The 24,090-nt window shown below is 37.9% G+C and overlaps 1 protein-coding gene across 3 annotated transcripts; it reads right to left on the minus strand.

The window, feature by feature from the left end:
• Positions 1-9,816: 9,816 nt before the first annotated feature.
• Positions 9,817-23,450, minus strand: LOC132984210 (carboxypeptidase Q-like). Of its 3 annotated transcripts, none has more exons than XM_061050939.1 (11): positions 23,336-23,450; positions 22,651-22,774; positions 21,116-21,331; positions 20,854-20,970; positions 20,567-20,774; positions 20,221-20,428; positions 16,652-16,763; positions 16,047-16,138; positions 13,655-13,750; positions 13,193-13,298; positions 9,817-10,438 (listed from the first exon to the last, which is right to left on the minus strand). In XM_061050939.1, exons 2-11 carry the CDS (start codon positions 22,772-22,774, stop codon positions 10,278-10,280), a joined length of 1,440 nt encoding a protein of 479 aa, XP_060906922.1. In that variant the 5' UTR covers positions 23,336-23,450; the 3' UTR covers positions 9,817-10,277. The 3 variants fall into 3 exon arrangements, with proteins under 3 accessions (XP_060906922.1, XP_060906921.1, XP_060906920.1); XM_061050938.1 differs by having other exon boundaries at positions 23,227-23,357; XM_061050937.1 differs by having other exon boundaries at positions 23,236-23,351.
• Between the last annotated feature and the right edge of the window lie 640 nt (positions 23,451-24,090).

Here is a 24,090-nt window from a genome sequence, read left to right on the forward strand (position 1 = left end):
CGCACAAGTGGGATCACACTTCCTGCTATCGATTACTCTGACTGGCTATGTTGGCTATGCTGGCTATGCTAACCTAGCTGGAATAAGCTCTGCTAAGAGCTTTCTCGTAACATTGAAAACGAAATGTACATGAAACAACTTTACAAATGACAAATTTACTGAAAATATGGATTTTTTCTCATCTCCTGCGTCTCAATATCAGCGTATCATTTGAGTTCAGTGTCAGCACTTGAGTCAAACATAGTTCAGTCTCAGCATTTTTTTTTGTCAAACTATAAACTTACAAAGTTCATAATTTCCTGTATGTGTGTGTGTGAATGGAAGGATAGATAAATGAATGGACTAGGAAGTGGAGGAAAGGTGGTGATGCTCTCCACAGCCTCGACCATAAAAACAATGGGAAAAAAAGAGAGAAGGAAGGAGAACACTACGGAAACTGCGATCAGAAAACTAATTAAACTCCATATTGCAGATCAACAGTTTTTGCAGTTTTTAAATTATAATTAATTGGTTTATTTTCTATATTAGACCAGAAACAACATGAAGCAGTTATTTCTACAAATGAGTTGCAAACTAACTAAGAGTTACCGTGTTTCTGTCACACCGTAATATTGAAAAGGATGTCAGATGTGCAGGGGAAATGTTCAGAGGGGCCAGACAGATAAATTATCATCCAACATCTATGCAGTTACAGTAGAAATGCAATTAACACCAAAAAAAAATGAAAATACTAAGATAAATCAGGGGAACTAAAATGGGTCATTTGAGACTACTCTGACCAGAAATCAATGAAAACTTCTGCCTGTGGGCTGCATGTTTTACTCCTGCTGTTGTGTTGAGATGGATTGTATTCACAGACAAAACAGAGATGTGTTGTTTAATCTAGGAACTTTTATTTATTTTATTTGTAAATTTTATTTCATTAAAAAAAAACAATAAAGTTAAGAAAAACAAACAAACATAAAATCTCAAATTTTGAATGAAAAGGAGCAGAAAGAAGATTAATCTTATAATATCTGCCCCTCTTTTATAAAACATTAATTAAAACAAAACAGAACACTTAATTCAAAAACAATTTAAATTAAATTGGCTGCAGGCAAACACAGCCACTGGCAGCCCCCCTGTAAGTCCTCCTTACTAATTCATTATACACTGTACAAAGTATATCACAATAACTTTTTTGTTACAGCGTCACGAAACAAAACAGTATCTCACTGACATATTTCCACATATTTATTCAACAAACTGGCTTTAATGTTTCTTTTAAATATCATGTTTGATTTTGATTCTTTAGTTTCTCTGTTGAGATTGTTCCATAAACTTAATGAATAAAAGAAAGCTTTGTTATCCCTTCAGAAATATGCCTCGCACCAAGTGCATAAAACATACATGACGAAAGACATGAACAATCAAACAGTAAAACACACAACAAATAAAGCTTTAAAGAAAAGCTGCCAAGCATGATACTGTGCCAAATAATAAAAGACACATCGAACTGAGATATGGCAGTAATTATAGTTAAAAATAGCAATAAAAGTAATTTAGCAAGCTACAGTACAGCAGCACCCCCTGCTGGTAGTGTTCTGGTAGTGCTGCTAAAAGAGAATTAATTAAGTGTGATACTTCACTTTCTAATATGAATGAGGCATGTTTACAGTGTAGGCTTTTTCTTGATTGAATACATCATGCACACAACTGATGTAAATATATCTTGATGGATATGAAGTAGGCTATACAATTTTTACAGGTTCCATAAATCCTGTCTGTTCAAACCTCTGTTCAAACCTCAATCGTAAATGAGGAGTCTTACCTGGAGTTGTGAGTTGTTCAACCACATATTTTTTGAGCCAGAAGAGGTAAAAGTATAGACTATGTTAGAGGAATAATATGTATTAGGATTGTGGGAGGATTTGTAAACCACAGACATACTATAATAAATGTTTGTGTGAGGAATAGTAAAGCAGAGCAGGTGAAAGGTGAATATTACACTTATTGAATTGGAGAAGTTTACAAACCAGACAAGATGAACTAATATGTGATTGTAACCTTCTGAATCTGGTAAAATTTGATGGGGAAGTAATGTTGACCTTTAATTATGACAATGGCATAAATAAGAGCATGGAGGTCTGTGAAATGTGGAACTTAAATTTATTTGCAACTATATTAACCCACTAATAAAGCACTGGGTTATTAAAGATATCAATAATTATATATAATAAAAATGAGTTGAAACTATTTGTTTTAAGTGATTTTTTTAAATGCCTTAATCTGAAGACTCTTCCTGAGCTGTGAACTGTTTTACTTACTGTGGGAGTTCTCCTTGTTTGTTCTGGTCAGTCTTTATATCCCAGGCCTTCGTAGCGGAGGCTGTACACCACCTGGCTGACCAAATTAACATCCAGTAAGAAATATCCAGACTTCCTGCTCATCATTCTGGGTGATCGGGGTCAACTTTTTTTCCTGAAAATTTCCCTTAAGGTTAAAATTTGAGTCACGTCCATGGTTATCGTTTTTTTTTTTTTCATGAAATTTAGGTTGGGTCCCCGCGTTCAACATTTTTTCATAAAAATTTTTCGACAGGTCCTCTCAACATCTTTTCATTTTCAAGTTTGAAATCGACAACTTTCCATGAAAATTTCGATAAGTTTAAAGTCAAGGCAGGCACGTGCAAGGCAGGTTTATTTATGTAGCACATTTTAACAACAATGCAATTCAATGTGTGTCACACAACATCAAAAGCATCATGACAGAGGAAAGAAAAGAAACATTCAAGTTTTTTTCATGAAAATTTTCAACTTTTTTGAAGCCGAAATTTTTTTTAACCCTTTGACTTCCACACTAAGAAATCCATTTGCAAATAAAAAAAAATGTTGGTAAAATTGTGTTCCTGCCTCTTCAATCAGCAACATTTCAGGTTATGTTTTTCAGATTACCCAATCAGGAAGCAGATATGCAAGTGCTGGTTGACTTGCCTGTTTAGGGTTTCTTTGGGCATGACTGGATTTCTTTCATTTCTGCAACAAAATGTTTAGTTTTTTCATATATAAACATCACAGAGAGTAGAACTTGTTAAAATAACCTATAATTTATTTAACAAGAATTATTTAATAAGAAATTAGCGACTTGAGCCAGGCCGTTTGCTTAGACTGGCAACTCAACCCAGCGGTCAACCATGTTTTCTGAGGAATCGTAGATATATATTTTATTGTCAAATGTATTTCCTTCAACTAAAATATGATTGTTAGAGGGTCTACAAAAGATATGTGAAAAGATTTTTTTTTTACCCAGACATTTGCTCTTGTTCTGTGAGATTTCTGAGGAGCTGTGCAGCGCAGAGTCACTCCCGGTATTTTCCAGTTTTCAGATAATGATTTTTTTATGTACAGCAGCGCCACCCATTGGACATAATCAGGGTTACATACACTATTCAATGAGGTGAATGAGGATAAACAGCCAAAGATAGGTTTTCAGAGTTTTAAATACAGCAATATGGCGGCGGAAAAAAGGTCAACCGCGTGGTTACAATGCACGTCTACTGTCTATACCTTTTAAATGCTATGCCCAACCTTTTTATAGACAAAAAACAATGCAGGTTATTTATTTCCATATGTTACGTGCCGTTGTGTGTGTGTTTTCTTCTCCGCTCATGTGTTCCCTCCAGGTGTTGCCTCACTGCAGCCACTGATCAACACCTGTACCTACTCTGCAATCAGTGGGTATAAAGAGCAGGAGGGACCTGGCAGTGTTCAGTGGACCACGTGGCTGTGTACTTCTCTGAGAAACCTTGGCATATTCATACTCTGTCTGTGGAAGGAGAGCGTTTTTCTAGGGGGAACTACTTTGTGCTATTGTTTAGTTTTGTGATTTTATAAATAAATTGTTGTTCATTTTTCTTATACTTAGTTCCTTATTCTTTTCCCTGGGTTTCATTATGATTGTTACTCCCCTCATACCCTAACCATCTCGGGGAACGTAACACCATAACATATATTTTTTTATATTCTTTTATTTTGGAAAAATGAATCCCCCTCAACTTTTAAGATGTTTCTAGACCAACTTTCAGTATTGTTACATTTAGAGAAACTTACTTTATAAAAATACAACTCAGGACACATGTTTCAAGACCTTTGGTTACATTATTTTCCTACTTTGAAAGTTCCCCCAGTGGTTATCAATAATAGTCATGGAAGAGGGAAGGCCCCAAGTTTGTTAATTTTATATAAAATATGTAGGTTTTGTGTATGTGCAAGAATACTTCGCAAACTGAAAATTTAAGTTTTCTAGCTTTTTCTTCTATTCAATTAGTTTTAGTTGATTATTATTTGTTTCTGTATATTTGTTCTTGTTGGTTTATTTACTGGGTATATGGGTGGGAGTGGAGGAGTATGGAGAAGAACAGTGTACTCTTGTACTCATTACTTTTCTTTGTGTGTGTGTGTGTGTGTGTGTGTGTGTGTGTGTGTGTGTGTGTGTGTGTGTGTGTGTGTGTGTGTGTGTGTGTGTGTGTGTATTTTAGGATGCTGGCTAATGTACACATTTTTTATCAGCTCAGAAATATCTAAAAAATTTCACAAATTTTAACTGTTAAAGGCACAGAGACGATTTTACATGCTTTTATCTCATCACCTCTTGACTATTGTAACAGCCTTTTTACTTGCCTGAACCAATAATCTATAGCTCGACTCCAGTTGGTACAGAGCTCTGCTGCCAGGCTTTTTACCAGAACCACAAAGCATGACCACACTAACTATTTGGCCTGAACAATTCATTTTTGATAGTCTATGTTTTTTATTACCTCAAACATTCTAAAAGAATTATCTCCAGCTTCTTGTTTGTCTGTTATTAACCTTAGTTTTATACATCTCCACCTTTCTGATTTCCAGTACAACAATGGAAATACAAGAAGGAAATTACAAGGTGCCATGGTGGAATTTATCCACAAGGTGGTGGTCTATGCTTTATGATCTCCACACATAGTTGACTTAGTAAAACAGTATGTTCTTCCTGCATCCAATTTTGAAAAAGAAAATCGCATGGAAAACAAGAGATTACCATAAATAAATGACTTACAAATTGTTTTGATTTACTCACCTTCATAATTTCCACAAATAAAAATTGATTGATTGATTGCTTGTTATAATCCTAATTTCCAGCGTCTCAATTGTCTAAATTAAATATTTTGCTTCTCTGTCTTTCATGATGGTGAACTGTCTAGGGTTGTTTTGTTTCAGACTGTTAGATGAACACAAGAAAAACATTTGAATATGTCACCATGATGTCCAGCGTTATTTGACAATTTGTTTTTGTTTTTTCAACATTCTTACACTACAAACTTCTAATACTTCTAAGACACAAAGAATAGAATAGAACTTTATTTGTCCACAAAGTGGAAAATTGTCTTTGGCTTCACAAGAACAAGACAGAAAAAAAACATTATGACAAACAAGACAACATTCAAGCAGAGCAGGAAACCAGGAGAGCGCCTGTAGTCCTCGACAACATCACAGTCAGCATGGTTCGTGAATTTAAAATAATAATTTAGTATAATAATGAGCCAGAGTTTTAAGACATTTCATAAAGTTATAGGTTTAAAAACAGTAATTTCATAAAACAATGTGCAGTTCGAGTTGAGGGGGTCGTGTTTTCCTTTATGAATTTAATAATTTTATTGCATTTAGTACAAATGATTTTTTATAAACATGTTTTGTGGCTCTTGGCAGTCTGAATCGCTGACCTGATGGAAGGAACTGGGAGTGCAGTGGATGAGAAGGGTCACTTGTTATGTCCTGGGCTTTCTTTTTAGTGTTCAGTACATGCCTGTCACAAAGTGGCATCTGTGGTTTCCCTATGATTTTACTAGCGGTATTGACCACTCTTGTCAGTTTTCTTTTACATTTAACATCTAAATGCCCGTACCATGCGACCATGTTAAAAGGCGGTATAAGCTCTTAAAGGATCCTAAAAAGATAAATTAATCTTTCACCACTCACAGGAATTAAAAAAGAATTGCGGAGTCAATTTAGTAGGATTTAGAAGTAATTTCCAACAGTCCTGTCAGTCAGATGTAAGTCCGATGTTGATGAAGACACTGGTCATCTCAGAAGTTCAGTGAGACAGTGAGTGTTAAACATCCCCAGACAGACTGTGATTCCTCACTAAATAAACTGTCTGTGTGTGAATCACTGTGAATGGTCCATGAAGAGGAAGTGCAAAATAGGCACAAGGTCAAATCCGCACAGACAAAGTCAACAACACACATCTGTGTTTCCAAAATGACTTTATCAGCACTTGTTTGATTACTAACTCTGACATCATATCTCAGGAGAGCTAATTTATGTGTTCCTGGCTACCCAGCTGTAACCGTGTCTTTGTGTGTGTGTGTGTGTGTGTGTGTGTGTGTGTGTGTGTGTGTGTGTGTGTGTGTGTGTGTGTGTGTGTGTGTGTGTGTGTGTGTGTGTGTGTGTGTGTGTGTGTGTGTGTGTGTGTGTTCACTAACATGCAAAGCAAGGATCAAGGCATTCAGGTCCATTTCTGCTCAGTTATTAAAACCCTGCCTGCTATCAAGCACACTAAATGATACCAGAGCACAAATCTCCAAGCTCTCTGTCACAGAGTTAAATTATTCATAGATTCTTATTGTGTGGTGTAATTATACCACATCATCCTATGCATTTTGAGTTTCTCATAGCTGTTTTAGTGATTACTTAGAAAGGGAGTGAGCAAAATGTAAAACTGTGAGGTGCTGCATTGTCCACTTCACCTAACAATCAAACTGTTTTGTAAGATGTGGTGATGAAACAACTTGTGATCAGATTTGTGGCTTTTTTTTTAAGACTTGACATCATGATGACTTCTCTTCCTCCAGAAAGTATTATTTTATTTTTCAAACCTGTTTTAGTTTTATTTCATAGGGACAGATACATTGACAAACTGAAAACAGCAGTCTGTAAATAGCAAATGCTGATTTGCAACACTTCCCTAGAGGGCTTCTGTGTAAATAAAAGATTAAAATTGTAATTGTAATAAACATGTCATTGTAATACTGACGTATCATATTAATAGTTCCTTCCTCATTCTGTTTTGTGACCGCATTCACAGAAAGTTTTGTAAATGTTGTGTTAAAAATAGACTTCACTGTTACAATAATATGAATAAATTATTAATCATAAGTACGTCACTCCATCTGCTTTTCCGCTGTCATAAACAGAATTTCGCTGGCGGTTTGGTTTTCTTTGACATTAAAAGAGGAAGTGGAAATGACACATATGTCATTCTCAAAATGAAGAAATAAGAATGGAGAAGCATGAGGTAAGCCAGAGTGAAAAGAGCGAACAATACCAGGGAGGAGATAAAGGGCTGTTCCTTTTTGTTACACTGGAAAACTGGGAATGTGATGTGATTTTACAAAATAATTATTGAAATGTATCATTAATTATAATCTATATAATGAATTATAATCGTAACCTACAATGATACTACACATAGAAGCTAGCTGAATAGATGGAGAGGGGGTGGGATTTAATAAGTTTTTACTTCTTCCTACTCCTTTTCCAACATGTCACTTCAATAGCTTACTGTCCAACAGTTGTTTCTGCTTTATACTTTCCACTGTTCGTAATTCTTTTTTATATTCAGTCTGTTTTTTTAATATTCACCTTTGTCTTATGTTACATGTTCGGAATTTTTAAAAATCTAAATCCAAATGTAATCTGTACTTTAAAAGACCCAAAAACAAATCCTCATTTCATCCTTTATTTTTATCGTTGTAGTAATGCAGTAAAAGATTTACTTTACCTGAGAAAGTCCAATATTCCATTCAATTTTTCTTGATCTTGTTTCAGTAATCCAAATGTTCAAAACACCTGAATGATTCAATTGTAATTCTCATTCTGGGGATAATTAGTTCCCTTCTGCTGAAAATGATCAAACAAGTTTTATGTTCTGTTGGGTTTTTCAATAAAGTATTTACATTTCCTGTCACTGTACCTGACTCAACCAGTCTTTATTTGTAAAGTGCCGATTCATAACCAATGTTATCTCAATTTTTTTTTTACAAAAGAGCATGTAAAAGTTAATAACTTAATAATGTAATAAAAAGTCAGTTTATTCCTAATGTTGACTATAAATCCATTGAAACAAACTGTTTATCCTCTCTTAGTTAAACATACATTTCTTAATCTTTCTGACTTATTATCAGTGTGGTCTCTACCCGGAGCATGGGTCTGTTAATAATACCATTACTGTTATACTTACTTTGTTATGTAACTTAGAATATTGTATCCTTTGTGTGGCACAGTTTACTTGATTTGAAACCTTATCCACTATGTAATACACTTTATGTTTCATACACAGTATTTCTCTCAGATTTGAGGCTTTTGTGTTTCTCTTTTTTGGACTGTGATGTTGGAGCAACCTGGTACAAGAATGACTTATTACCTTATTAATAAAGCTCTGTCCTATCTTGTTTTATCTTAACCCGAAAGATTTAATCTCAACTCAGATTTTACAATGGGCGGAGCCTCTGAAATCCCAAACAGTAAAAAATATAAAAAATAAGCTTGTGCCACAACATAAGTATCTTGTGTGCACAACTTACATGATGACTTCTGCATACTATCAAAATATATTTAAAAAAAACTGAACAGTCTTTGCAATTCTCCCAGACTTCAGATTCATAAAAACGTTTTTTTTTTTTAAATCCAAGGAAAAAATTCCAGATAGTTTAAAAAAAGAGGTCACATCTGTCTAGAACCTTAATGCCTTCAATGAAACTGAATTGCCCTTCTGGGATTGATAAAGTTATCTGAATCTGAATCAATGTGTCCTTGATGAAAACACCAAGTCTTCATTTGCTTAAAGTATCTCATTCTCCTCTTTTGTTTGTTCTTTAAAAAAGAGGGCGTGTTTGTGGTTGGCTTGGTTTAATGAAGATTTGTCTGTAAAGTTTGTAGTCTGTTCTGCTTCTACTCATTATTCCACAAAGTGTTTCTGTGTATAACATGCTTCCACTTAACTAGACAGATGTAAAATACATGTACCTGGATGGTTTGATCTCAGCTGAAGACTGTATGAAATCTTTGGTCTTTGTAAAGGATTCTTTTAAAGGAGTTTAATATGAAACTTAATAAATACAATTAATTTGAAAATAAAATAACAATCAGTTTTATGTAATATTTACCGCTTTTTTTTCTTAGTCAGTAGTTTTATTTTTCATGACTGATATTTTGTAGCGACAGATCAGGACAGCATTACATCCTGCATCACCTTGATTCCCTGGGGACCTCCTGTTTGTGTTTCAGCTCAGCGTTAAACACCATTATACCAAATTTCCTCAACCGGAAACTCCCCAACTCCTGACTGACAGGAGGTGAGACCGGGGAGCATCACATCCAGCGCCCGGACAATAAGCAATTGCGCCCCCTAGGGGTGTGTTCTCTCTCCCGCTGCTCTTCTGCCCCTACATGACTAACTGCACCTCAGCCGACCCTTCTGTGAAACTCCTGAAGTTTGCCACTGTCATAGGTCTAATCCGGGGTGGTGATGAGTCTGCTCACAGACAGGAGGTGGAACAGCTGGCCCTCTGATGCGTTCAGAACCATCTGGAGATAAACCCACTCAAGACACTTGGAGATGACAGTTGACTTCAGGAGAAGCCCACAACATTGTTCAAACTCCTCCCCTTAGTCCAACAATAGTGATTGTTACAGTGTTGCTTTATGAAACAAATGTCCAGTTACTAATAATACAGGCAGAATAAATTATACTTAAAAAGAATCCAACAACATCTAATAACAGATGATACAAGTGATACAAATTATGTTAAAATAAAGGCTTTATGAATACTTGCAGTAACATTGGGAACTTGGGCAGCTCTACAATTTCTCTATACACATATTTTCATCTTAGTTTTTTTCCCCCATTCGACTACAAGAAGCACTCTCCCTCTCTCATCAATTGTGTAGTTGATTTTAAACACTTAAAGGCGTTACATTTCATTTCTACACTTCCAGAAACTAAATTGATTGACTACATTGATTGAAGCATCAACACAGTAAAGCACCTGAGAACGTTCACATTTCTCTTTATTTTCTTTTTCTATTTGTCTCGTTCATAAAACCAGCATTTACACAAGATTAAAAAAAAGATGGAGTTTCTCCCTTTGTCATCTGGATTCATTAGTTTATCCTCGGAGAGTTGACATTCAATTTGTATCTTAAAAATCTATTTAATCCCAAATTTAATTTGATTTGAGCCTCAGATTGCGATGTGCCAATTGGCTACCTGGGAAGCATGTCCTGTAGGTCTGCCACCACATAGGCAACCACAGCCCACAATGCTGAGCAGAGGTTCATGTCTCGAGGGTCCTGGACTGTCATAGTATCACCTTCACTGTGGTGGAACCAAAAGTATCGACTGTCTTCAACATGAAGGCTCGCACCTGGGAGAAGAGAAATGTAGAAAAAGAGAGATCAAAAGAAGTTTCCCTGAAAATGACAACACAACTGAGACAGAATTGTTCAAGAAATCTCTGAACAGATCTACTTCTGTTGGCCTCTGGTTCCACTCTGCCTGAGAAAGTGCTGCCAAAGTGCTTGGTCACTGCTGAGTTCTTACTGGCTCTTGCCTTCTTCTCTCCATCACCTCTGTCAACTTCATGAGCGGTTAGTCATGCCAACATCTGAACCCACCCTGGGTCAGTGTTGTTTTGCATCTCAACAAACAGTGCTGGAGGGAGGCCTTGGTGATCCCGTAGACTTCACTATCACAAATCACTGGAAGAGGTTGCAAGGCTGGGTAGGGAGTCATAGGTTGGCGTGATGATAAAGCTGAGTCAAGCCAGTGACTCAATGTCTGCCCAGTTAAAGGCTCAACTCCTGACACTCCCCCCTATGTTGTCCAGTACCCATACTGCTCTAGTGCAATGCCCTGTACCCTGTACTCTTGCTGCTCCATTCTGACAACCTCAGACACAATAAGGTCCTTCCTCTCCCTCTTGTTTGCTCTGGACGGTACAATGGATGGCTCACCCCATCCCAAGCCTTCCCACCCTGTCTGGACCTTGCCCACAACCTCCTGGTGTTGAGAGTCTATTCACTGCTTTCTGTACCTGCTCCTCAGGCCTCCATTTCCTTCCTGTTGCTTTATGGACCTGTGGTACCCTATGTAGCTTAGGTGCAGACTGAAGTTAGCTGACATGAGGCAATCATCAAGCCTTCTGAAAGCTGCTGCAGTATGGTTTCCCCCAGTTCTTTCTCTGAGAGAATAGCTGTATATTGCCTTCCCAGACTTCAGATGGGCTGGTCTGCAATGCAAGGGGTTTTATCCCATCAACGGTACTGACGCTCAATTCTCCTTTTTCCAAGGAAAGACTCATTGACTTGCATGCATAGCCTGAGGTGTAAAAGTGCTTTGAGTAAGCAGAAGACCGAAAAGCTCAAGTCCATTTACCATTTATCAATAATTCTTGTAGCTACCAGAACTTATAATACTCCTGTAGCAACCAAAACTGCCGAGGCAGCTAATTTTGTTTTCAGTTCCTCTTCTAAAAGTTAAACCTAAAAGTGCTTCTGAGAAAAAAGCTCTTTCACTTCTACTTGGCTATAGTCAGAAGTGGAGAATCAGTCTGGACCAAAACCACAAGAAAAGGAAATGTTGGTTGTTTGCAAGATTGATGTAGATGTACAAAACAAACTCTGGTGAGAATCTTTAGAAATTCAGCTTCAGAGAATTGTAATTTAAGGTTAAAAAAAATAGGGAACTCTTTTTTTTGATTTTGGCAGATCTATGTGAGTTCAGACCTGCTTAGAAACTGGTGACTGATCAGAAGCCTTTCCAAAGCTGGACCCTGTTTTTGGGTTTCCTTATATAATTAGCTTAATGCAGACATTTCTTCTGTCTTTTTAATAGAACATTATATCTTTAAAAGTGTAAAAGGCTTGTTAATGTAATTTAATTAAACATCTTTAATTTAAACACCCCAAAAAGAGAATACTACAGAGCCCATATTTCTACCAGGGTTCTTCATGGTCCTACAGTTACGAACAACATTTATGCTATTTTTTTTATCAAGATGACAATAAGTCACATGACTTTTTTGTTTTACTTGCAACTTACCTTTGTGTTTAGTAGTGTGTTGGTAGCAACAATTATTTGTATAATGATGAAATCATTTTTAAATCTGCTATAGGGGACTCTCCTTTGATCCTACTTTTAAGGATGGACATCTTTAAAATATGGACATCACATCTGTACAGTAGGTTCTTGTTGTGTTCTGATAGTTTAAATAGCACAAGTAGTAATACTAGGGCTGTTAAAAATAATAGTAATTATTTTTTTCTTCCACTTATCTAAAGTATAATTTTTTTTTCTGTATTCACTTCTTCAAAACGGAAACAAAGGCAAAGATGTTATTTAACAGCAGTTAAACTGCACGGCAGTGAAAACTGCACAAATAAACTGTTAGTAACCATCTTTAAAAGGCTGATTTATGCTGACTGAGTTTCAGTATATCCAACATTAAGCAACGATTTATTTTCAAAAGAAACTAATACAATACCAATACAATTACCCTGTTGTTTCTGTTATCAACAACTTCACAAATTAAATCATTTGGTCACATCAAGACTGAGATTTAACTTGAGAACTGACCACACTGACCCTTGCCTTTAGACACTTTTTGAGTTTAAACTCCAATTTAAAAAAAAAATCCCCTCAGAGTGAATTTTTCGCCACTTCCCGCTAAACAATACAAAATTCCTCCTGAGGAAATGAAACACAGTATTTTCCAGAGAAAAGAAAGGTCATTTTGGTATCATCTACCACAGAAATTAGGATGTGTTACTTCCCTTTTCCACTGTTTTTGGTTTGTGATCCACAAAGAGTCATGTTCATAACATGTTTTTCATTTGCCTTTTATCATATCATCATAGTTCTAATTATATATGTTTTACTTGGCATCTTGGTTAAATAGACCCTGTTTGCTGTTTAATAGATGTCACAATCAGGTAAGGGGGGGTCTTTAAGAACCAAACATTTATTTTCTGCTTCTCTGCCCAGCTTTATGAATATGATCTAGTCATGTGCCCTCCCCCAATGCACTGCAATGTCTCTGCCCCCCACCAACCAACCAGCCCAAACACACTTTGACAAGTCCTGCCCTATCACCAACATGTGCTAAAACATTGAATCTCACCTGGCACACCAGCCTGCATCCAAGGTGAGATGTCTGTCCCTTCTCCGTGTGCCTCCAGTTTGGTGGTGTTAATGGGAGCCAACAGTTTGACCACTTCTTCCATCACCTGTTTAAACAAACACCAGCAAAGTGTCTATTAGAACGTAATTAAACATGATGTAGTCATCGTCAATGTTGTATGACCATGTAACTGGATGTAACGTCCACATAGAGGACATTGACTTTCTGAATTCACTGCTTTGGTTCCTGTGGCAGTGATTTCTTTCCTCCTGAGACGAGATACTAGACAGAGAATATACGTAGCTTAAATGGAAAATTTTATGTTTGGACCTCGTAAAAATATCTAACCTAAGAAGCAATGTCTGAAGATAGGTTTAGTGAAAATGGGAGAAGATGGAAGAAAAAAAACACAGAACTCAAACTTTTATTTGAAGAACACGGTAGTTTCTATCTTAATCCTACCTTCTTTGCTGCATCACTGCCAGCAAACTGCAGAGCCACTGGGGTGAAGGTTCCCAAGTCAGACTCCATGACCATGTCAACGTTAGACAGATTCACCTGTGTGGAAAGAGGACAAAGACGGGAGGAAGAAAGAGCAGAAAGAAGAGGGAAAAGACAAAAATATATCAAGAGAGGACATGGACACAAAACAAAGAACCTAAAACTAAGAAAGCTTCATTCAATGGAAAGAGCAAGCCATTTAATGTATTCTTCATATGAGCCCTAAGGAGGTGATGTTGAATGTTTTAAGCATTATCTGCCTCATATAACTGTGGCTATTTTAGTTTTAATAATATGCAGTAGCAAATGTTAGAACTTCACACTCTGTTAGAGGGTTCATGTGTAAAAATGTACTTTTTTTTGGCTTGAATTCAGTAAGTGTGTGTCCCCATTTCTGTACTTTATTACAGTACATGGACTTGGTAAATGTTCTTGTCTTTTGACTATCCCTTTGACACCGCAGGTCACACATAGATTGATGGCAGAGGCTGCTATGTAAAGTGTCCATCAGTATAGACTAAATCATTCATACACATGCCGCCGGTAAAGCAGCGGGAGCAACTTGGGGTTAAGTGTCTTGCCCAAGGACACATCGGACATTGCTTTGCGAGCTGGGGATCGAACCCCAAACCTTCCAGTTGAGAGACAGCTGACTCTAGACCTATACTCTTCCTAATTTTCACTAATGACCTTCCTTTTGTTCTAAATCAAGCCTGAGCAGTGATGTATGCAGATGATACAACACTTTACTTACCAGCAGCATCAATTGGGAAATTATTGAGCACAGGAGCTACAGGCTGTTGTAAACTGGGCATGGGGTAACAAGTTAATTCTTAATTTATCAAAAACAAAGAGCATTTTTATTTGGAACACATTTTAGACCAAAAGATAAGCCACAGTTACATGTATCTGTAAAAGGAGTTCCTGTGGAACAAGTAGAAGTTAAACTCCTTGGTGTGATATTAGACAGCAGACTGAAGTGGTCTAAGCCAATAGAGAAAACTGTCAGAGTTATTGGGGAGAGGTCTGGCAGTTATAAGGAGATGCACAAAGTTTTTACCACAGCATTGTATCTCTCATGTTATACAAACCTTAGTCCTAACTCACTTAGACTATTGTCCAGCATTGTGGTCAAGTGCATCAATTAAAGACTTTGATAAATGACAGTTACCGGTAGTCCAGAAAAGAGCTGCAAGACTGGCGCTGAACTGTGACAGAAGAGCTAATATCACTAAAATGCATTTAACTTTAGGTTGGTCATTGGTGAAAGAAAGGACGACGATTTCTCTGCTTTGCTTTTTTAGAAATATTTCAACGTCTGAAATGCCAAATATTTTGTTTAATCAATTGTTTTTTTTAGCTGTAATGGTCATGATTTCAATACTAGGCATGCTACAAGAGGTTGTTTTACACATCCACCCTCAAACACTAACGTAAGACAACGAACTGTTTTGTATCGCGGAATGAAGATGTGGCATGATCTTCCATCAGATATTACCAGTCTGACCAGAAAAAAACAGTTTTTAACAAGAGATTAAAGAAATATCTAGTGTCACTGAGACTCTCATGAACTTATCAATTGTAATACCAATGTTTGATCATTAGCGTAGTGCATATGTGTGTGTGTGCGTATGTATGCATGTATACGAGTGTATGTGTATGCATATACAGTATGTATGTATATGTGTGTATGTTTTTCTTGTTTTAAGTAGGAAAATAATTATACGATTTTAACATTAACACTGTATTTATTGACTGCATAGATATAACGTGAACATTTGAGAGATAACCTTTTTGACTTGCAATAGTCCATCTTGGTGTTCTTGATTTGTACTTTGCCTGTTATTGTGCTGTCATTTATTTCTATTTTTGTCTTTTTCTGTTCCGTCTTGGACTTTTTATAATTTCATTTGTGTGGATTTTAAATTCCTGTTTGTATGAGTGGACTCGAGGAAGAGTAGTCGCTACTTAGGTAGTGGCTAATGGGGATCCTGGCCACAGCCGCCCCTCAATGCTCAATGAGATTACAGATCATCCCCTGGTGGGCAGCCAAAGCTCTAAAGCTGGAATCTCTGCAGGACTGTTTGTCTGACTGCTTTGCACAAAGAGAAATCGGATGGCTAGCCAGGACCTCTCTCAATGTCTGGAAGTAGATTTCTACAATCTATGCTTTCACTACTACAATGTAGTCTGTTTGTTCCTGTTTCTTATCAAAGCAGCAGGAAGTCTGCAAAGGTTCTCAGTTGGCCTGATCATAGTTTCAGACCAAGCTGTGAATTAAAGCAGACACAATTTGCTTGACCCCTTTTACTGCACGTTTTCTATTACATAGTGCAGTAACAGTAAACAGTACCTTGTGTAGATTGTAGTACTGCTGTGCTCCGACTCCACCCTGCTCTTCAGCCGTCCACAGCACCGTACGCAGAGTCCTCCGTGGACGCAAACCTGTAAACCAACAAAAGCTCAACTAAACACACAAAACAACAGAATTTAAAAATATATAAAGAAAAACAAAGGGGAAAAAGTTTACTTTTATTGAAAAACAAAATGGCTATGTAAACTGAGGCTTCTTTTTCCTTTACAGACAGTTGTAGGAAATGACTGTTTACAGTCTGTGGAATTGTTTTATTTGCTTCCCAGTTTGGAGCTGGACAATCTTCAACAATCAAGTTCAACAACCAGGGAGTCAAATGTGAGTTTTTTTCAGGCCGTGGGTCACAAAGTTTTTATGACCAGTCACCTGTTAAGGTTCTGGTCTCAGAAGAACAAACATGTTATATAAAGCTAAAACAAAAGTCAATCATTGACTAGATTGTGTTTGTGTAGGAGCTGTGCAACATGCTGCTGTTTATAAACTCTCTTTGCATTTCCACAGTATTTACATCCTCTTACTCTGGAATTTCACAAGTGCATCACTATACTGTATATGTTGTGTTTATACATCTCTTTCAGTTATACCCAAGTCCTTGATGAGGGACAGGGCCTCCCAAGAAATCATGGCTCCACCTCCATCATCCATGGCTCCTTGGCCCACATCCCAACTGTCCAAATGGCCACTCAAAATGACAACCTACCAGATAGGACAGTAAAGGAGGCATAAACATAAGAGACAGACACTTTATTAAAGTACAGACAAACATCTAGCTACACGGTACAACTTAAATTTAACTCAGTCGGTATGCAGGGGCACGCAGACTGGCCCAATAAAACAGGAAAGCAAAGAAGAAAAACACAGAGTTCAGAGTGATTTCCACACTTCCAATAAGTATAAGGGGTGGGATTCCCGTCAGTGGGATACTCCCAATATTCCTAGTTATTTATCATTTTCTGACCTGAATGAGCACAGACTGAACAATGACCCTGAGACCACACATTCAATTCAAAATCTAAGTTCTAATTTTTTTTTTTGCTGAGCCAGTGTCATGACTCTAAGCTTAGCAATGTCATACATTGGCTGTTCAGTCTTTCCATGGTGCCCTGAAGATGATCCTTGGACTTTTCCTCTAGCACCACCGTGTTTTCTGCTGATGGCATGTTAGCGTAATGATATACTGGTACTAAACTAAGTTAGCATTCATCATGCTAAAAATCCTAATGTAAGCATTGTCAGAGTGAGAATGGTTTAAGCAGCATCAATTAGTAATATGATAACGGATGATACACACTTGTTTCTGTCTGCAGGTACTATAAATGACTGAGCTGGTTCTGCATGTCAGAACTTTCTTTCCCAAGTAAGGGTTTACACCTGGTCACAGCATGTATCAGGTATTTAACAGTTCAGATGGAATTTTCTCATCAACACACTGTTGTAATAAAATTCAGCCCAGCAGCCATGTTGAAATACCAGGACAACTGTTCCCGCTGCCTCTGCTGGCATCATTTTCTCCCTTTTACCACTAAAGGCTACAAGCAGCTGACTAGTATTGCTAGCAGTCTGTTTATGGCTGCTTGTTACAGCGTGTTGGAAGAGGGGACTGGTAGTTAAAATGTCATTAACATAGTCTGAATCATGAGACTTCACAAAGTGGGAAGATGTTTCGATACGGCACAGTGACGTCTACCATCAGGACTCGTCCCGGTTACTGTTTAGTAACATGATTTTGTTTCATGTGTAATTATAGTAAGAAGGCTCACACCTGACCTCAAGATGATTTAGATGTTAAAAGTTTTCATGAAAAAGGACATGTCAATGTTGTGCTTTGCCTCTGGTCACTTCCTGTCAGCACCTGTGTGTCCAATCGGACTCAAAGCTGATCGTTTGCTCTTACTGACATTGTTCCCTTTTTTCTAGATCCTTGCTTGTGTTGTTCTTACTCTCTAATGTACGTCGCTTTGGATAAAAGCGTCTGCTAAGTGAATTGTAGAATTGTAGAATGTAGAGGTTGAGTGGGCATAAAATATCATCACTCTCAGTTGACTCTAGCTGCCTCAGCAAAGCTAAACTGTGGAAATGACTCACTTATATGCACACGCACACGCACACGCACACACACACACACACACACACACACACACACACACAAACCATAACTACAGCTATTGCTAGTCATCCCACAAAGTCACAGAGCCAATTATGATGTCATCCATGCCATGTGTTTCATTTCCCTTTTCTATGATGAGGGACTAAGAGGTGGTTGGTTCCCAGATCAGAATAGTAACAGATTATGTCATCAGTTGTCCAAGTCTCCTGACTTACTTTTCATATAGCTCCACTTTTCCCTCACAAATGAATCTGCTGTTTATGGAGAAGAAGTTGAAGTTAACTTCAGTCAAACTGGGAAGTGCTGAAATATAATAGACAAAATAACACACTTTGCAGTTCTCTGTTAGCAACCAAAGTCAGAACGCTTGTGTTTCACCTTCTGGACCACAATGTCAGCGTGTAATGTGTTGCTCTTGTTAAATCAGCAGGCACTGTATTTGCAGGCTCAACAGGCTTGTGAGGGAGTAAAGGTTTACCCACATGCAGCTCATAATCACACTGAGAAATACCAAGAGCACACCCATCTACCTTCAAGTACCAAACAAAACACATCTAGAGATTAAAGTGTGTACAGCAGCCTCTATTCCCAAGGCAATATACACACATCTTTAACAACAAGAAAACACCCATGCTCCAGATAACCTCCGCCTAGATGCAGACTACACACCATGACTCATTAATTACAATGTGGGACTTTCACACGGGCTTCAAGGAGTTTGACAACAGCAGATCTGTTTCACATGGGTTCTCCCACTATGGTTCTCCCACTCATCTGCACGAATCTATGCAGTCACTTTTACATACCCTGTTCAGCTATTTATGACAGGCTAGTTGAACTCAGCTGGGGCTGTCCCTGTGAATACATAAACAAAGCTCCTGCCCACATCTGTTAGCAGACAGTACAAGACCTCAAAACTGTTCCTTCAGTTTCTTTGCTAGTCTAACTTTATACCCATTTGTGTATATTCTTCTCCTTGAATTCTGAGCCCACATCACATTTCAATATAGTCCTACTTGTGACAGACGCATCAGTCACTTCTGCCATTGGCATCATACTCCTCTTTGTTTACCTCCAGGCATGTGGAGGTTTGTGCTGAGCACATGTTTCTGTTGATCAGGTTACACCTGCTAGACGTGTCTGAATCCTTACCCACATACTTGCTGAGGACCTGTAAGTAACATTGGACGACATTACATTCTGCAATCTGAGTCAGACATGTGTGTATTCCTTGCAGTGATAGGCTCCCGACTTGCACCATAGTTTTACCCTTTATTCTATTATAAAGGAGTCTGATGGTTGATACGTGGTTTGGGTATCTTCCACATATATGTTCTTCCTGGAAAACACGGGACAAACTCTCCTCTTGAGGATGCACAAGACCTTTCTCACAATGAGAGTCTTAAACACAATGCCCGGTTAATTTCATTTCATATCTGATTTATTTGCTCATTTCAGTGTATGGTTTCAACACAATAAAACACGACAAGAAATATTTTCTCATGATACTGAAACATTGTTTCAGCACGCCTGGTTAATTAAAAATGTTGTTAATGCAATGTGGAAATGCTGGGAGGCTTTAATTTTGTAGTGGATAATATTTATTCCTGCACTGATTATCTCAGCCTTTCCATCCATCTGAGCCTCAGTGGTTCTCTGGAAAGATTACACTCACTTACACGCAATCTCATACTCTCCCACACACACATGCAAACTAAAGGCAGACTCAACAGCTGTGGGAAAATCTTTAGTCAGCAAAGGGAGGCTTAGCCATCTTTCTTTGTCCAACTAAATTGAAGAATCGACACAGAGAAGACTTATTAAGAGAGGGAAAAGGACCAAATAATGGAGCCCTTATTAAGACCAGAAAATCGAAACAGGACATCTGTTTCCCATGCAATTCATTTGGAAGGCCAACAGAAAGAGATTTTATCTGACACTAAAACACTGTAATAAAAAGTGCGTGATAAGAAAAAAAACCAATAAAACAAGACAGAAAGTCGTGTGTGTGTGTGTGTGTGTGTGTTAACATAGAGTGAGTTTGACCTGATCAGGGTGCTGCCAGCCTTTAATCTCAGCCACTGTGTTGAAGGAGTCAGCGTCCGGCAGAGTCTGGGCTCCCATCGTGAGTCTGACCACAATCCTCTGCCCCCTCTGTGCCATGCGCCACATCAGCTCTGCGTCCTCCACGGTAATACAGGCAGTAGGGATGCGCTTCACTCCGTCTTGGTAATCTTGCCAACCTGTGTGGGGACTAGAGGTGAAAGCATTAAGCTTCTATAAAAATCTATTAAGCTTTTTGATTTAGAAGTTTAGGGTCAAATGTCAGGTTTATGGGCCCTTCAGCTGTAGTAAGATGTAGCTGTATTCAATCTTCCTCATAGATCAATACCTGTTAATAGAGAATGGAGTAATAGATCTAATGAGTGTTGCCACAGCTCCCACTTTGGCTGCCTCAGTGGCTCCGAAAGCACGGTAAGCCACCGTCTCTCCATAGCTGACGAATGGCTGGTTGAAGACCACAATCCTCCCTACGGCCTCGTTGGCTCTTTGCTTCAGTTCCTCAAAAGACTTAACCACCAACACCTCTGCTTTGATACCTGCAGAGATACGAGTGAGACAGGTAGTAAACGGGAGGTGGATGAAAGGCTGTAAAATGATATCAGGTTTCGTCTTTACCTTCAGGTGGTGTCCCTACACTGCTACCCAGGCCAAGTAAAGCAAGACTTTTGGCCCTAGGCGCAATCATTTCTGCACTCTCCTCCCCTCTCACCCAGTGTGGGATTTTGACTGGCTCTGGAGAAGAGAATGATGAAAAGAACTACTGTTACATTAATCAAAGGATAAACCAGTCATGAAAGCTCACTATGTGCAACTTATTTCTGAGTTTTACACTCTTATAACATCTTGCGATAACACCCCAGTAACAAGGCACACTCACCTAGATGCACATCCAACCCATCCTGTGTCATAGCAGTGTACATGTATTTGATGGCCAGGTCCAGGTTCTGCGAGCCACTGACACGGTTCCCTATGGTGTCGGTAAAATCTGCAAGCCGTGTGTAGGAGCGGTTCTGGGCAGCACCGAACACGGCCAGGTCAATAATCTTTTTGGCCACATCAACATAGCCTGCTACCTCTGCGGCTATGTCTGGGACTGCGTTACACAGAAACATATAAAGCCAGATTTCACTTCCAAATTGTATTTTTTGTCATTAATATCTTGTAATACTTCGACGAACTATCCCACATAAAAAAAAAATAATATTTTGTCATTTCAGTAGATAAGTAAATATACTGGTCACTGCATAATTCAAGGTTTCAACAAAGAGCTCAAACAAAGATCTTTAAAACATTATGCATAAGAAAGGAGTATAAACATACAGTTGTACACCTTGGAGAGTGTAAGTCATAATGTATCTTCATTACTGTAAGTAATAATTTGCAGAAATGTGCTACATGGATCTTTTCTTATAAATCACAATCACAAAGAGTGAAAATCACAAGAAAGGGGTACCATATGACATTTTTGTTGTATGTTGTATTCTAGTGAATAAAGCTGTGTCGTTTTTTAAAATACTATCTGAATGACCTTTCCACCACTCTACTAGTATTAGTAATTTGAGTGTTATTGCATGGCCTTGCGGAACAGTCCTTACATTTCACTGCACATCTGTATGAGCATGTGACAAATAAAAATCTTGAATCTTGAATCTTGAATCTTGAATCTACTGCTTTGCGGAACCTGCTTATAGCGGACACTTTACACAATTATCTTTTAAACTGTCTAGAGGTCTGTTAACCCTGAGTTATTGACAGCTGCGTGGGTGTGACGTGCATGGCTTTAGAGATAGATGTGTGTGTCTTAAAGATCACTATTTGTTTCCTTTCACTTCTTCTCTTTTCCTACTGCACCTCCTTTAGAACACTTCCTGGTTTCTCACTCGCTCCTCTCCCCCTTGATTGGTTGTTGTTTGCACTCTGTCACTAATTAATTAGATTGAATTCACCTGCCTACTCCTTATTTCAGACTGCACTCCCTTACATTCATGTTTTCATCCTCACATGGGGTGGCAGTTCAGCAATGGTAAGGTGGTTTTCACTCCTATTTTAGTTACTATTTAGTCCATTTTAATTTGTCCTAAGCACTTTATTTATCTTTATTTCCTTTCAGAAAGTAATGTCATTTACTTGTTTATTGTACTAATAGTATTTTATTTTGTCTTTCAGCATGTATGTTCAATCCCATGTGTGTCTGATGTTATCCTTATGATTCACCTAACTTGAAAAGAAATAAACCTGTTACATAAAATCAAGTCTTGTTGGATTCCTGCATCCTGACCCGATGCCCCATGGTGATAGCACCTCAAATTTGAACCCTTCTTAACAGTATGACTGAAGTAAAAAATAAACTGGAGGAAACTGATCTCCATGCTAACGCTTTTATCACTCCATTCATATGAGGGTTTGGATTACCTTTCCTTTTAGTATGATTGGACACAGCCCTATCTAGTGAGTGTGGATGACAGTCACATAGAGATGATAGCACTGAGAGAAAAAAGAGGGAGAGGATGAAGGTTGGTCCATCTTCCCTAGCCATCTGCAGACAGAGGAATAACAAATGATTACAAATATGACCTTTCCAATGTAAATTATAATCAGTAGGTTAAGGTTAAATACGTTTAAGTTATACATTTAAACCCTAAAGCACTGAACATGGTTCTGACTTGGTAATAACATTAATACTAGCAGGTTTCTGACACTGACTCAAAGGAAATGTTCGTGGCGACGTAAGCGTACAACTTACATTTCTGTGCAGGGTAAAACAGTTTCCGGTGATTAAGATATCAATTTAAATAAACCACCAAAATCAAAGTAGCACCTTTTACAACATGTTCATAAACACTGCTGAGTTTATCTTGACTCAAACAGTACAGAATCACATTTTAATGAAGTTATAGAAGAACAGAGGATGGAGAGACACATCGTGGCAGTTCGTTAACAGTGAACATAAACTATTTTTAAAACTTAATTGAACATAGAAACACAAACCCTTCAGACCAAATATCGTTTGTTGTCGTAAGCGTTACAGGATATCATACAGCTTTGAGTTTAGTCCTCCTGATATAAGAAATGAGTACGGGATGTAAACACTTCTCACCGTTTCCGCGCTCGTGATTTCAGCGTGCCTGACGACAGTAACCGTCCGGTCCAACTTTTCACAATAAAAGCCTCCATCTGCACAGATTACTTACAGCAAAATATGGTACAAAAAAACTTTCTTTAGGAACAAAATATAGAATAAATTGGATGGTATACGGCTACTGAAGATTAATTTGCTCAAAACAAACAAGAAACACTTACTATCTGTACTGTTATAATAATACATCACGGTCACGGATGTGATAGCTATTTTATACAATTCTGCAGGATAATGTAAGCAAAACCAACAAACATTTCCGTCTAGGTAGTTACGGGAGAACCATTAACCTCAAATCCAGCACTTTGACATTTCAATTCAAATCATTATCTAATTATTAGGATCTAGGTTCACAACTGATACTTAATGGACCTCTGTGAGAGGTTTAAGTTTTGTCCTGGGTTTATAACATGAATTAAAACTTGGAGCACAGTTTAAAGTAGGTGTATGTTCAACCATGGACTTTCTTTACAGTTTTATAGGACATTGAGTGTCTCCTTGTCTTTCACTTGAGTTGGTTTTGCTGTTGCCTCTTCCATTTGTGTTTTCTTCTCAGTAACATCATCTGACCATTTGGCTACTTCCACATATTGCTGGCTCAGTTTAACACAGAAGTTGGAAATCTTTTTTTTCCTGGCACCTGCTTGAAAGAGGATGTCTCTTGAGACTGGGAGGAAATGTTTTTCTGTGCTACTGTGCAAACAAAAGGAGGGGCA

The sequence above is a fragment of the Labrus mixtus genome, chromosome 11 (genome assembly GCF_963584025.1).
Source record: "Labrus mixtus chromosome 11, fLabMix1.1, whole genome shotgun sequence".
Classification (NCBI taxonomy): domain Eukaryota; kingdom Metazoa; phylum Chordata; class Actinopteri; order Labriformes; family Labridae; genus Labrus; species Labrus mixtus.